Genomic DNA, 14,765 nt, shown 5'->3' on the forward strand with positions numbered 1-14,765 from the left:
GTAAATCTAAACTTAATATTATAAATGGGAAAGTGTCTGTGTATTTTGTTGTCCGGCTTTCACGGCAAAACAGCTTTGCCCGCGGCATCGCTCGCGTTAAAATCGAAAATTGCGGAATGCTTCATACAAACTCCCCCCTCTCTATTTTAGGGAAGTGGGGGGTTAGAAAGAGACAAAAAGAAGCCTCTAAGTAACTCTCACTAAAAAAATTACGTCAATTCGTCGCTCCGTTTTGCCGTGAAACACCGACAAACAAACAGACACACACACTTTCCTATTTGAGGAGTGTCTTTTCAAAAGGACTTATTTCTATAAGTCAACAACCTAGGGTTATTTCTCTAGGAAGACATAGATCCAAATAACATCTGTTGACTTATAGATATAAGTCCCTTTGAAAAGACACTCTTCGTTTATAATATTAAGGCGTATTAGCATGGTCACACTATTTGTAAGTGCGATAGGGACGGCATGATGTTTTTACATTTATCGCGCGTCAATAAATAAATAAATATTATATAGGACATTCTTACACAGATTGACTGAGGCCCACGGTAAGCTCAAGACGGCTTGTGTTGTGGGTACTCAGACAACGATATATATAATATATAAATACTTATATACATAGAAAACATCCATGACTCAGGAACAAATATCTGTGCTCATCACACAAATAAATGCCCTTACCGGGATTCGAACCCGGGACCGCGGGGTAGCAGGCAGGGTCACTACCGACTACGCCAAACCGGTCGTCAATGCTTGCCTGCCAGAAATATATGACTACGCGCCATGCTGCGGAATTTCATTAGGACTATTTTCTTGACACTAAACTGAACTGTCACCCCATACATCAGAATAACAGCGCCCTCCTGACAATAGTCATATATTACATGCGAGGCGGGGTTTCTGTCTAGTGTCTACTCGTATATCACAATCGTGTACAGTCTTTACAAGCTATTCAAATTATTTTGATTCGTTAGTAATTTATTACTAGTTAATGTAAATAAACTTAAATGTATTTAAAACAACAATTAAGAGAAAATATTGAGATAACCATTCGCGATAACCTTAAACGTTGATAACGTTAAATCGGTCCAGACTGTAAACAGAATTGGTTTAATAAATTGACAATAATGTCGATTATGGCCATAAGGTTTAGTGTAAAAAATATTATTTAGAAGCTATGATTCATAACTGTGTATGCCATGTACACATAATACTTCATTGTGTACTTCACGCAGTTATAAAACGTTCAATAGCATTTGATTCCACGTATTTCAGCTCTTTTTCGCTTTAAATCCGACGATTTACATTCGCAACATATTTTTGATCACAGAACATTGTAAACGGAACTTAATTGCATTTAACTATGTTATAAAACCGACCTCCGACGTTTCGAGGACGGTGCCCGTGATTTCGCAGGTCTTCTCCGAGACAACGCCGTCCTCGAAACGTCGGAGTACAGTTTCAAGTTATACGCAATAGGCTACTTGCTTCCTAATCAAATCAGCTTCTTTTTAAGAACTGTCAAAACGAATTTGAACGACTTGCTAATATGAAATTTATATAAAATCGAATTGAGTGACGTCACGATCAACTCAGTTACTTTATATATTTCTAACAGACTTATTAAATAGAAATTGGATTCAAAAATGACTTCTGTCCATGTTTTTCTTATAATTATCTGATGCTTTATTTCGTGCATGGTATAATAGTTATTTTCACCACACCAACGGGTAAAGGCTTACTTTGCTATTCGAAAACAGATAGCAAAATTGCATTTTATCCACAAGAGTGCAAAGTAATTACATACAAATTTTAACTTGATGCCTTAAGCTAGCTGATAGAATTTACCTATAAATGATGATTTAGAATCATAAATATTGAATAAATCGATGGATTTGATTTAGTTTGATGTTTTATCGTCAGTATTTTGTTCGTGTTGGTGTGGTGAAAAATGTTGTGTTTCACTCGGTGGCAAAGTTTGTTTAACCTTCGTGCCTTGAAACCCTCGCAATGCTCAAGATTCCACTTTTTGAACCACTCGCTACGCTCGCGGTTCAATATTGGAATCTTTCGCTTGCTCGGGTATCAATATTGGCACGTGCGGTTAAACAACTACTTTGCCCCCTTGTAAAACAAATAACTATTGTTATACTAGGGGGCAAAGTTGTATTTTAACGCCGAGTGTGGAATTGAAAAACGAGCAAGTGAAAGGAATCTATAGTTGAACCACGAGCGAAGCGAGTGGTTCGAGAATAGAATCCTGAACTTGCGAGTTTTTTAACACACGAGAAGTAAAAAACATTTGCACCCGAGTGTAACACAAAACTTTTCCCCTCACTATAGCGAGGAAACTACAACGCAAAAAATGCGTTTATCACTGCTTCCAGTAGTTCCACAGGTGGTAAATCATCTGTATTACTAGATTCATTTACTTTTATCAATTTTAAAGCAGTTAATTTGACTTTATTCAAGGTCAAATTACTTTACCCACTGGTGGATAAAATGCGTTTTTACCCGCTGGTATTAAAGGACAAAACACGTGTTTCCGAGCTAGTGAGGGGAAAAATATTTTATTTTAATTACAATCAAGTTCCCTATTGAGCAAAGTTTACATAAATTGTTACATAATTACAAGTCGGCGTTCAGTACAGCAGAGCGTCTTGTGTATAGAATCTATATTGTCAACATATTAGTACAAGTACAGTTATGAGCACCACGGCAGCTCCGATATGATGATGGAGATTGTTTAGTTTAGGACAACAGCAGATAGTTTCATGCAATGCTCCTAAAGATATCATGATTGTAAATGGTTAATATTTTTAATAGTTTGAATTCTTATGTCTTCCACAAAACCCCTGTGGATTTACTTAGGAATGTGAGTGACATTTTGCACTTGAAGAGCACAACTTTTAGGTACCTATTACAAACAGAATTTTCATGTCTTTGATTTTCATGTGCAGAAACATTTATTTGACTAACTTGTTTAACTCAGCCTAATAAAACAAATCCAAAAAAATATTTTTGTCCCTTTGTAAAGTAATTTTTGTGTTTACAATACAAATTTTAGACTATTTAATATAAATTATGGTCTGAATGAGAAAGTTATCTTATCTAATGTTGTTCTTTAAATAAACACAATTCAAACAGGATGTATGCATCAAATGGAAAACATGTTGCATTTCATTAATTTAGTTTTAGTCCTTCACCATGAAGAAACAGCATATTAACAAAGATAGTATTAGTTCTTATGGTTATTTATTACTCTCAAAACCAACATCACTCAATTAGTAGGTGTAATAGTATATTAGACCAGTATATTGCTTAAAATACACAGGAAATAATTGCGTTTTGAATTTTATAAGATTTGTTGTTTAACTTGCTTTCTGTGGTATGATATGTCCAATTTTCTAAGAAGTTTTAGTTGCCATCCATATCCATACTATGGCATATCAATTTGAAATAGTAACATGGATACACCTTTAAGTCCTGACATTTAAACCTGCTATAAAACAATCATTTTTAAGTGTAATATTTTTAAAGAATATATGAAATTAGGATGTTATCTTCAAGTAGCAGCCAAAACCATGATTATTGCTTGTGGCACACTCAATCTTAGGTAAGTAAGTAAGTAAGTAAGTAGGCTAGGCTATAGTAGTGTAGAATAAGAAAACATATGAGACTTGTGATGTTATTGCCTTGCTGGCTCCGAGCTTTTAAGAGCTTTCTTAGAACCTTTTGTAGACATTATGTATACCAATGAAATGAAAACCTAAATGAAATCCAGTCCAAAATCTTCACTCCTTGTAAATGAAAAATGCATAAACTATTTTTATCCAAGTACCAAAATGTATATGGAATATCTTGCAATGTATTAACTAACATGATCAATGCATAACTAGTACAAACTAAATCTAAATATCTAAACCTCACACCAATATTAAAATGATAAAATGATAAACATGCATAAAATTATAGTTAGTATAAATTATTATTTCAAACTTACATAATGTTGTCTTGATGGATGGTGTAGGTGTCCCGAAATCTTCTTTTTGTAGGTTTCACAGCCAGAACACTTACATCGATATCAAGTCATTTATAAGTTCCGATTAAAGCAATAGAAACTACCCTCTAAAATAGTGAACATTCCTTCTTAAGAAAAGAAAGAATCTTTAATTTATTTAGCAATACAAAGAAAAAATTACAAATCATATTAATTTAAGTTTCACAATGTCAATACATATTTGCATCAACAATCACAAGTAGATAACTAAATTTGCAGGTATTATCGCTTGTAATAAGTATCTTATCTCTTCAAACTAAATCTCTACATACGGAAATATAACTTATATTATTTAGAATCTTTAAAAGTAATGACGACAGAACCGAAGTATAAAAAATAAAGAGATAAACAAAAGATATGCACATGCTTTGTATTATCGCTTGTAATAAGTATCTTATCTCTTCAAACTAAATCTCTACATACGGAAATATAACTTATATTATTTAGAATCTTTAAAAGTAATGACGACAGAACCGAAGTATAAAAAATAAAGAGATAAACAAAAGATATGCACATGCTTTAAAACATCTACAAACTACGTAATTATGGATACGAAGATTATTCAAATCGGCACGTTAACTATCGTAAACACACCGATACTTAGTAATATTTAAATAAATATAAATTCAGTAAATAAATCTGTTTAACATACTAATTATGCGGTTGAAATGGAGCACGAATTGGCTAGATTTCTTAACTTTTTACAAGCACTAACACCTGTGATATTTCAGTCCTAAATATAGTTTAAAAAATCACAAACAACGTTATTGATACGAAACGCGACAGTTTTTAGACGTCGTATTCCAACAAACAGGAAAAAAGGCGTTTCAATTCGAGTACGGTATGCGCATCTGTCATGTCAATGGTTTTTTTTTTACCAAAACAATACTGTCAACGCCATCTTGTACAATTCCTTTGCAATTACTCAAGTACTTTTTCTCTAAGGGGTGTACTACACGTACACTTAAGAAATAGAACTTTTTTTTTTATGATTAAATCAATCGAAGTATTTAAATCAAATATCTCAAAAAATAATAATGTAAACCAAACCAACCTATATTGTTTTTTTTTTACATCAATCATATGTTGATCTTAGACTCCGCGCACACGGGCGACTAAACTGTTTTGTCTCCGTCGCTCGGTCTATGGGCTAGTATGAAGGTGCGCACACGAGGCGACGCAACTTTTCATACAAATACGAAAGTTGCCGAGCAACTTTGTCGAGGCCCCGCGCACACGGAGGCAACAGTTGCTCGGCGACTTTCGTATTTGTATGAAAAGTTGCGTCGCCTCGTGTGCGCACCTTCATACTAGCCCATAGACCGAGCGACGGAGACAAAACAGTTTTGTCGCCCGTGTGCGCGGACTCGCGGAGCCTTATGACAATCAATAATGTTAGGCTTCCCACAGACAGTCTTAAAAATTCATAATCTTAAAAAAAACTTGTATGCAATCTGACAGTTCAAATCTGTCAGTGTCTTGTCAGTGTCAGTTTGAACTGTCAGATTGCATACAAGTTTTTTTTAAGATTATGAATTTTTAAGACTGTCTGTGGGAAGCCTAAAAACTTATTTGCATTTATAAAGGTGGCTGTACATTATGTGGAACGCAATTTTAAAAAAGGCACACTCAAAGGTTTATGACAGATGGCGACACCTTTTTAGTCCACGGCACAGATAAAGAATTTCATACGTGAGAGCGAGAAGATGACTTTTTTTCTCTCTCACATATGAATGACAGTGACATGCCTACTAAAGTCATCCCACGATAAGTTTGCTTAGATCACGGAAGGTCTAGATGGCCTAAGAAGCACTTGCACAGGCGCCGCCGCGGGATAATCTAGCCATAGCTAAAAGAGATAGAAATACATTCGAACTTCGACGCGATGTCCGAAGACCGAACTGCCGTTTATCTGTGGAGTGCTTTATAGATAAGGGCCCCCACAGACGGGAGACAAAACTGTTTTGTCTCCGTTGCTCGGTCTATGGGCTAGTATGAAGGTGCGCACACGAGGCGACGCAACTTTTCATACAAATACGAAAGTCGCCGAGCAACTGTTGCCTCCGTGTGCGCGGGGCCTAAAACGTACATACATATAGTATCAATAGTATGTAAATATATACTTTTTATATGTTATATACAAAAAAAATTGGTTGAGTACGGCAGGGAACGACTGACATTTCGTAAAGTTTCATCGTATGTTAGCTGTTACGTTACGGCATTTTCATAAAGAAAAGGGTAATCGTTTATTTTGTGAATCAAGAAAATTGAACAGTGCTTCCAAATTAATGTGAATAACTGACAGCCTCACTGACAGCTGCTGAGCTTTTGGCTTTCAGTAATGTAATTTGTCCGTATCAACTGAAAACGATTATGATGTTAGTTCTTGATGTATTTTCCGCTAAAACTAATCTAATCTAATCTTAGTGTAAAATTACTCGCAATAGCGCCTCATTATGATGAATACTTTTATAGGAGTGATGATTTAGATGTGGTGACCAAAATGTCTGATTCAAAGTGTAACGAGGAGGATGAGGCGTTTCCTTTGCACGAGTGCGTGTTCAAGGGGGACGTGCGAAAACTGTCATCTTTGCTACGGCTGGAGGACGTGGCACGCAAGGACAAGCATGGCAACTCGGCGCTGCACCTGGCGGTGATGCTGGGGAGGCGCGAGTGCGTGCAGCTGCTGCTGGCGCACGGCGCACCCGTCAAGCTCAAGAATCTCGCGGGCTGGTCACCGCTCGCGGAGGCTATCAGTTATGGAGACCGCCAGACTATATCCTCTCTCGTACGCAAGCTCAAGCAACAGGCTCGCGAACAAATGGAACGTAGGAGACCTGACCTAATTAGAGCTCTAACTCAAATACAAGATTTCTACATGGAACTAAAATGGGATTTTCACTCATGGGTCCCTCTGGTGTCTAGAATTCTACCATCTGATGTTTGTAAAATTTATAAGTCTGGTTCTGGAATTAGATTAGACACAACATTAGTTGATTTCACAGATATGAAATGGGAGAGAGGAGACATATCATTTATATTTCAAGGAGAAAAGCAACCTAGTGAATCACTTACTGTGCTGGACAACAAAGCCAAGGTGTACCAGAGAGTGCGCTATGAAGAGACAGAGAATGAAATAGAAGATGAAGTGGACATACTTATGTCAAGTGATATTTTGGCAGCTCAAATGTCTACTAAAGGTATAGCATTTTTGAGAGCACAGTCTGGCTGGATATTTCGTGAAGACCGAAAGGAGACTGTGGCAGGTCTCTACAGAAGTGACATTTACACTATTTCCGGCCTGGTCCTGGAATCACGTAAAAGACGTGAGCACTTATCTACAGATGATTTGCAAAAGAATAAAGCTATAATTGAGAGTCTAACTAAAGGTAATACACAGAATCTAGACACTAATGGAGAACCAACGAGGCGAGCATCATTAAACCCACCGCCAGAGAGTGGAGTGGACTGGGAAACCTACATTGCTGCCCCTCCAGGCCAGTACCCCAGTCTGGGCAGGGAGCTAGTTTATAAAGAATCATCTCGAAACTTTCGAGCTACAATTGCTATGAGTGATGACTTTCCACTAAGTGTTGATATGTTACTGAATGTATTAGAAGTAATTGCTCCTTTTAAACATTTTGCTAAGTTGCGTCAATTTGTTGCAATGAAATTACCTAATGGATTCCCAGTTAAAATTGACATACCAATTTTACCTACAGTTACTGCAAAAATAACTTTTCAAAAATTTGAATTCCAAAATGACATACCAAATGATATGTTCATTATTCCAGATGATTACATAGAAGACCCCATGAGGTTTCCTGATTTATGACGCTTTGATATTTTAACATTGTTTGAAGTTAGCGAAAAGCCTGTTTGGCGGCGAGAGGGAAAACGTGGGCACATGTTAAGAAGGGTGAAGAGCTCATGCTGCAAGGCTTCTGCACAAGGGCTTATCACTATAGAATTCCCAATGTTGTTCAGCCTAGGCAGCTCCTATTCTAGCCACTGTGTTCTCTTTGTGGAGTAACTGTTTTTAAAATGCTTGGAGTCCAAGGTGTACCCTCTAATATTCACTGTCCTCATACAAATTGTTGCAAGCCACCTACATTCATGTGTAGTTGTCCACCTTGTGTGCCCCTATGATTATGAAAACTGTTTTATTATAATTATCTTATTTTATTTGGTACACAAACAGGGAAGTAATTAAAAATATAAATGCACTAAGTTACTTAAACATTTACCTTTCGATTTACATATGTAACGTAAATCGGGAGAGATTAATAATAATGAAACCATTATAGTACTTCTTGCTACCTAGGGTGCCATATAGTCCATCTATTTGGGGATCAGTATTTTAAGGTGAAGGAGACCAGACCTAGGATGATTTGTTTTTATTTAAAAATTCACTCAGCGTAACTGAACTGTCAACCTTAACCTCCTGAGTTCTGAAAGCATCTGTTTTGTTTTTTTAATTTGGAACCTTTTGTTACTCAATAAAAGTTCAAAATAAATTTTTGAATATGTACACAAATTTGTATACAAGGACTGGGGAGGTTAAGGCTTTGCACAATTAATGTGTTAACTTATTGTAACAAAGCAATGATATGAAACCCCTCTTAATGTGTAGTCACTGAAGATAGTGTGAGGAATTAATTATAGTTTACTTGATGTTTTCTATTTCTGTAATACCCATGACTGTATGCAGGTAGTGTGACTTGTGACTTGCTACTTGGTTGGAATGGAACACCAATGATCCCACATGGAATTACCTAACCATATTTTTACTACTTCAACTGTATATAATTTGTATTGTATACAGCTGGACTAAGAATGTGTTGTTTGAATGTAGCTTTTGTTAAAAGAGTAGAGGTCATTGAAAAACATTGTGAATGTAATAGAATTGTTAGAGGAATGAAGTGAACAGATAGATAATAAAAAACAGCCTTATTCCAAAACCTCATTGTTAGTCTTAATTAGACTGAACTTTATGTTTAAGGGGATTATATATCTACCAATTAATTGTATTTGTAGATTCAAATTTAGAAAAATATAGATTATGATAACAATTAGGTAGTGTAAAGATAATAATTGGTCACTACAGGTAGATTCACAAGTACTTTTGGGTTTTTATTATGTTATTGTTTTTGTTGCTTTTTATAATTATTTAAAAGAAACTTTGGTTTCTTATAAAATTTGTATACATTTGTACCTTTACCTTTATAGAGCTTAATACATATGTAACTTATTCTTTTAGTGTTCCACACAAAACTTTGTCCATGGAACACTTATAGGATCTCTTTGATCTTGCTAATCGGTTAAATGTGTGTTTCTTAGAGACTGTTTGACATAGATAGCCAAAATTAGGAACAGTGATTGTATAATAGATGAAACACCAGCAACTTACTGATTATTTTTAATTATGTGGGTACTGCTGAACACTACTTAAAATTTCTTATTGCTTGCCAAGTATTAGAACAGTTAGAATATTAAGAAATAGGCAATGAATGAGTTATGAATGTGAATGTGGTTCCTTTGTTATTTATTACCTCAAATAGTCATTCATGGCCTAGGTATTATGCATAATTTGTACCGTTTATATTGACTACCATTTACTTCATCCAGCATCATCAAATCACATTTAATCCCATTGTTTATTATATAACAAGGTATTAAAAGTGGGCTGTGTCTTATTTCACCTCAGCAGCTCTAACGAGTATCTATACAACCATCTATCTTAGGGCCAGTTGCATCAATCATAGTCCACATTTAGTCAACGTCACGCAAAAGTCTATGGAAATTTCAATACAAAATAATTAGCAAACAGTTAAATTCCGTAACGGACAGTTTGGTGCAACAGACCCTTAGAGCGTTTTCACATTATCCGATCCGATATCGGATGTTGGATAAGGAAGGCAAAAATCAAAGATGGCACCGCCTTTAATGTATAGGATGTCGGATGTCGGTCCTACGTCCGATATCGGATAGTGGGAAAACACACTTACAGTAATGCAAAATAGTTGCCTCTATGCAGATATTTTTTTCCATAAATTAATAATTCTCAATCTGTACCTAGATATTATTTTAATATAGCCATTTCGGGGCTATATCTTCCCTGCAATCGCTAGGAGGGAGCAAACTGGCACTTTTCTTTCCTGCAAGGGCCAAAAGTGACACTTATGCTATCTAGGACACTATTAGGTATATTTACTTTTTTGTCATGATACTTATGTTAAAATGACATTTTTAAATATAATAATTCCCTCATATATATGATGTGTCACAGTGTAGCAAAACTATTTGCACATTGGGCGTTAACATTTAAATACCACAGTAGGTACGCTTAATATTCATCAGGATTCAATTATAAAACCCTTCACGTCGATCAAGATTCAATAAACTACCTCGCCGTAAATATGTCAGTTTACTCCCTTGTGACAGTCTAGCAGGTATTTTATTTATATAACTATACATAGAATCTCTCTTAAAGAAAGCGAGACCAATTAGAAGCTTAGCTCTAAAATCTCTAGATTAGATTAGATAACTTTTTGGCAATGCGAACTGCGAATCATGTCGTACCGTACCTGCCGCCAAGCATTCACACTGCAGCAGACGCGTCAAGGGCCCCGCATGCAATGTACAACGTAGGTACGTCAGTAGGTAAGTATATAGGTATCAGCGTCGGTATCAGTCTCTAGATTTAATCTCTTTTGGAAAGTGCAGAAACGATAACATATGCGTAGCGATTGATTATTTTGCAGCAAAACGTGTAAAGACTGCGCCTTTATCGTTATTATCGATTTATTTTTGTCATACTAATCATGACATTCATGACTGACGAATCATGAAGCAGACTGGTGGGTGGAATCACCGTTTCAACATAAAGAGAGACAATATTTTGTATCATTGGTTGTTTCCAAGTGCGTTTTCACATTATCCGATCCGATATCGGATGTCGGAAGGATTTCAATAGTAAAAATCAAAGATGGCGGCTTAAATGTATGGGATATCGGATCGGATAATGTGAAAACGCACTAACTCTAAAAGTACTTACTAAATTATGTAGATAAGCAGAATATCAGCTTAAACTTTTTAAAATTGTAGGTACTATTTTGTTAACGAGGAAAGGGACTTAAGGTACATATGGAAAGGTATTGGCCCATGTTACCTTGGCCCACTGACAAGTTGTTCCACTTTCTAGGTCAAACCGTTAATAATCGAGGGGTAGAAATCGATTGTCTTTTCAGGGTGGTATTTGGATGTAGGTACAGTCACCATAGTCAAATATGGGAACACGCACTCTAACGTCTCGGCAATAGAGGCGTTTTCCGATATTTGAGAGGACTCTGATGGCGAGTGTACAAGAAGCCTGTAACTGGAGCGAACAGACAAGGTTGACCTTAATAGCCTACTTAGGTAACAAAATTGTGGTCTCTACATTTTTTTTTACTTGTTATACTTAGTTAAAATTAGTCGTTGTCCAGTTGTACCTCGGAATGGCTTAAAAATGTAGTGCTCGTTCGTGATATTTTTCGCTGTTTGTCAAAGTTTGAACTTCCTATGCTGCTAGTTACTAGGAAGTTTCAGTAGTTTATGCGACTGCGAATGGCGGCGGTTCGAATAAGGTACAGCGGGGCAAATCTCGACTGGGGGGCAATTGTAACTAATCCATTTTTTACATTACATATTACAAGATGTTGAGTTTTACATGTATCCACTGAACACGCCTACCATAAATAACCGTGGACACTCTATTTAATAATACAAACATTATAAAAAATGGACCAGTTACATTTGTCCCCCAGTCGAGATTTGCCCCGCTGTAGGTACCTTATCTGAAAACGAACAAAGTCCCTATTCTTGTCGTGCGAATTATAGTAAAACACATACTGAATTGTGGTTTCGTACCAATATCTGTTTTTCTATAGATACAAGAATAGCAGTAGGTAATGTTAACATTACAGACCCCGTAGCTGAATGGCATTTCTGCGCCGCAGAAATGTAGTCTGGCTCTGTCGCGTCAATACGTAAGAGCGATAGAGATAGATAGCTACGAAAGAGATACCTCTATTATCGTGAGCGTTCGTGCATTCGGCTACGCACACAGTTCCTTTTATTTCTGTTGGTATGGTTTTTGAACGCATTATATTATAGAGGGTTTATGATATTTGGGTAGATAAACACATATATAAACTAAAGAAATGCCCCTGGCCACCTACCTACTTCGATCATTTTCTCGCTGAGATACCTATTAGATATGAACACACAGAGGTCATGTTTATATTTTTTCCCCTCACTAGTTCGGAAACACGTGTTTTGTCCTTTAATCCCAGCGGGTAAAAACGCATTTTATCCACTAGTGGGTAAAGTAATTTGACCTTGAATAAAGTCAAATTACCTAACTGCTTTAAAATTGATAAAAGTAGGTGAATCTAGTAATAAAGATGATTTACCACCTGTGGAACTACTGGAAGCAGTGATAAACGCATTTTTCATCACCCCCGCACTTTAAATGTGCTATTGCACGCAGGCGGAGCGTGAGTTATAGAAAAATCGTTCTCCCAAGGGAATAATGAAATTTCTTGTACCGTACTTAACTTTTTTACATCTATTTACATATTTTTTACATTGCGAGTGTAATGAAAAACATTGTGTGTAACTCGGGGAGTATGAATATTACTAACTCGAGTCTTTAAATCGCTCCGGCAAGCCGTCGCGATTTAACTTACTCTCGTTAGTAATATTCAATGTTGCACAATGTACTATTTTGCGTTGTAGTTTCCTCGCTATAGTGAGGGGAAAAGTTTTGTGTTACACACGGGTGCAAATGTATTTTACTTCTCGTGTGTTAAAAAACTCGCAAGTTCAGGATTCTATTCTCGAACCACTCGCTTCGCTCGTGGTTCAACTATAGAATCCTTTCCCTTGCTCCTTTTTCAATTCCACACTCGGCGTTAAAATACAACTTTGCCCCCTTGTATAACAAATAACTATTATAGCGACTTAGGTATAAAATAGTTATTTGTTATACAAGGGGGCAAAGTTGTATTTTAACGCCGAGTGTGGCATTGAAAAACGAGCAAGTGAAAGGATTCTATAATTGAACCACGAGCGAAGCGAGTGGTTCGAAAATAGAATCCTGAACTTGCGAGTTTTTTAACACACGAGAAGTAAAATACATTTGCACCCGAGTGTAACACAAAACTTTTCCCCTCACTATAGCGAGGAAACTACAACGCAAAATCAGTTACTTGTTATACAAGGGGGCAAAGTAGTATTTTAACGCCGAGTGTGGAATTGAAAAACGAGCGAGTGAAAGGATTCTATAGTTGAACCACGAGCGAAGCGAGTCAAATTAACTGCTTTAAAATTGATAAAAGAGAGAGGTGAATCTAGTAATAAAGATTATTTACCACCTGTGGAACTACTGGAAGCAGTCTATTTTACTTCTCGTGTGTTAAAAAACTCGCAAGTTCAGGATTCTATTCTCGAACCACTCGCTTCGCTCGTGGTTCAACTATAGAATCCTTTCACTTGCTCGTTTTTAGGGTTCCGTAGTCAACTAGGAACCCTTATAGTTTCGCCATGTCTGTCTGTCCGTCCGTACGTCCGTCCGTCCGTCCGTCCGTCCGCGGATAATCTCAGTAACCGTATAAGCACTAGAAAGCTGAAATTTGGTACCAATATGTATATCAATCGCGCCAACAAAGTGCAAAAATAAAAAATGGAAAAAAATGTTTTATTAGGGTACCCCCCCTACATGTAAAGTGGGGGCTGATATTTTTTTTCAGTCTAACCCCAACGTATGATATATTGTTGGATAGGTATTTGAAAATGAATAAGGGTTTACTAAGATCGTTTTTTGATAGTATTAATATTTTCGGAAATAATCGCTCCTAAAGGAAAAAAAAGTGCGTCCCCCCCCCTCTAACTTTTGAACCATATGTTTAAAAAATATGAAAAAAATCACAAAAGTAGAACTTTATAAAGACTTTCTAGGAAAATTGTTTTGAACTTGATAGGTTCAGTAGTTTTTGAGAAAAATACGGAAAACTACGGAACCCTACACTGAGCGTGGCCCGACACGCTCTTGGCCGGTTTTCAATTCCTCACTCGGCGTTAAAATACAACTTTGCCCCCTTGTATAACAAATAACTATTATTACTAGATTCACCTGCTTTTATCAATTTTAAAGCAGCTAATTTGACTTTATTCAAGGTCCAATTACTTTACCCACTAGTGGATAAAATGCGTTTTTACCCGCTGATATTAAAGAACAAAACACGTGTTTCCGAGCTAGTGAGGGGAAAATGCGTTTATCACTGCTTCCAGTAGTTCCACGGGTGGTAAATCAGCTTTATTACTAGATTCACCTCTCTCTTTTATCAATTTTAAAGCAGTTAATTTGACTTTATTCAAGGACAAATTACTTTACCCACTAGTGGATAAAATGCGTTTTTACCCGCTGGTATTAAAGGACAAAACACGTGTTTCCGAGCTAGTGAGGGGAAAACATACTTATCTACATTAGAACGTAAATAAAGCAGCACTGAGATATTTTTTACACTACGTCGGTGGAAAACAAGCATAAAGTTCGCCTGAGCGTGAGGAGGAGTTCCCATAGCCTATAGATAGACGCATACAATTGGAGAGGTGTTACGTGCTTGTTCACGACCCTATAAAACATTTAGGTATGTTA

At 36.5% G+C, this 14,765-nt stretch overlaps 2 protein-coding genes across 2 annotated transcripts in view; one reads left to right on the top strand and one right to left on the bottom strand.

The window, feature by feature from the left end:
* The window catches only part of LOC125241356 (basic proline-rich protein-like), a 35,563-nt gene extending 30,665 nt beyond the window's left edge, over positions 1–4,898 (bottom strand). The window contains exons 1-2 of the mRNA XM_048149799.1: positions 4,716–4,898; positions 4,007–4,152 (exon numbers count right to left, since the gene is read on the bottom strand). The gene's annotated coding sequence lies outside the window, so the exon portion shown is untranslated. The remainder of the gene's footprint in view (positions 1–4,006; positions 4,153–4,715) is intronic.
* A 1,314-nt stretch (positions 4,899–6,212) lies between these two features.
* LOC125241544 (ankyrin repeat domain-containing protein 13C) lies at positions 6,213–9,747 on the top strand. Its single transcript, XM_048150073.1, has one exon. It carries the CDS (start codon positions 6,567–6,569, stop codon positions 7,896–7,898), a length of 1,332 nt encoding a protein of 443 aa, XP_048006030.1. The 5' UTR covers positions 6,213–6,566; the 3' UTR covers positions 7,899–9,747.
* Positions 9,748–14,765: the final 5,018 nt, after the last annotated feature.

The sequence above is a fragment of the Leguminivora glycinivorella genome, chromosome Z, assembly GCF_023078275.1.
Source record: "Leguminivora glycinivorella isolate SPB_JAAS2020 chromosome Z, LegGlyc_1.1, whole genome shotgun sequence".
Classification (NCBI taxonomy): domain Eukaryota; kingdom Metazoa; phylum Arthropoda; class Insecta; order Lepidoptera; family Tortricidae; genus Leguminivora; species Leguminivora glycinivorella.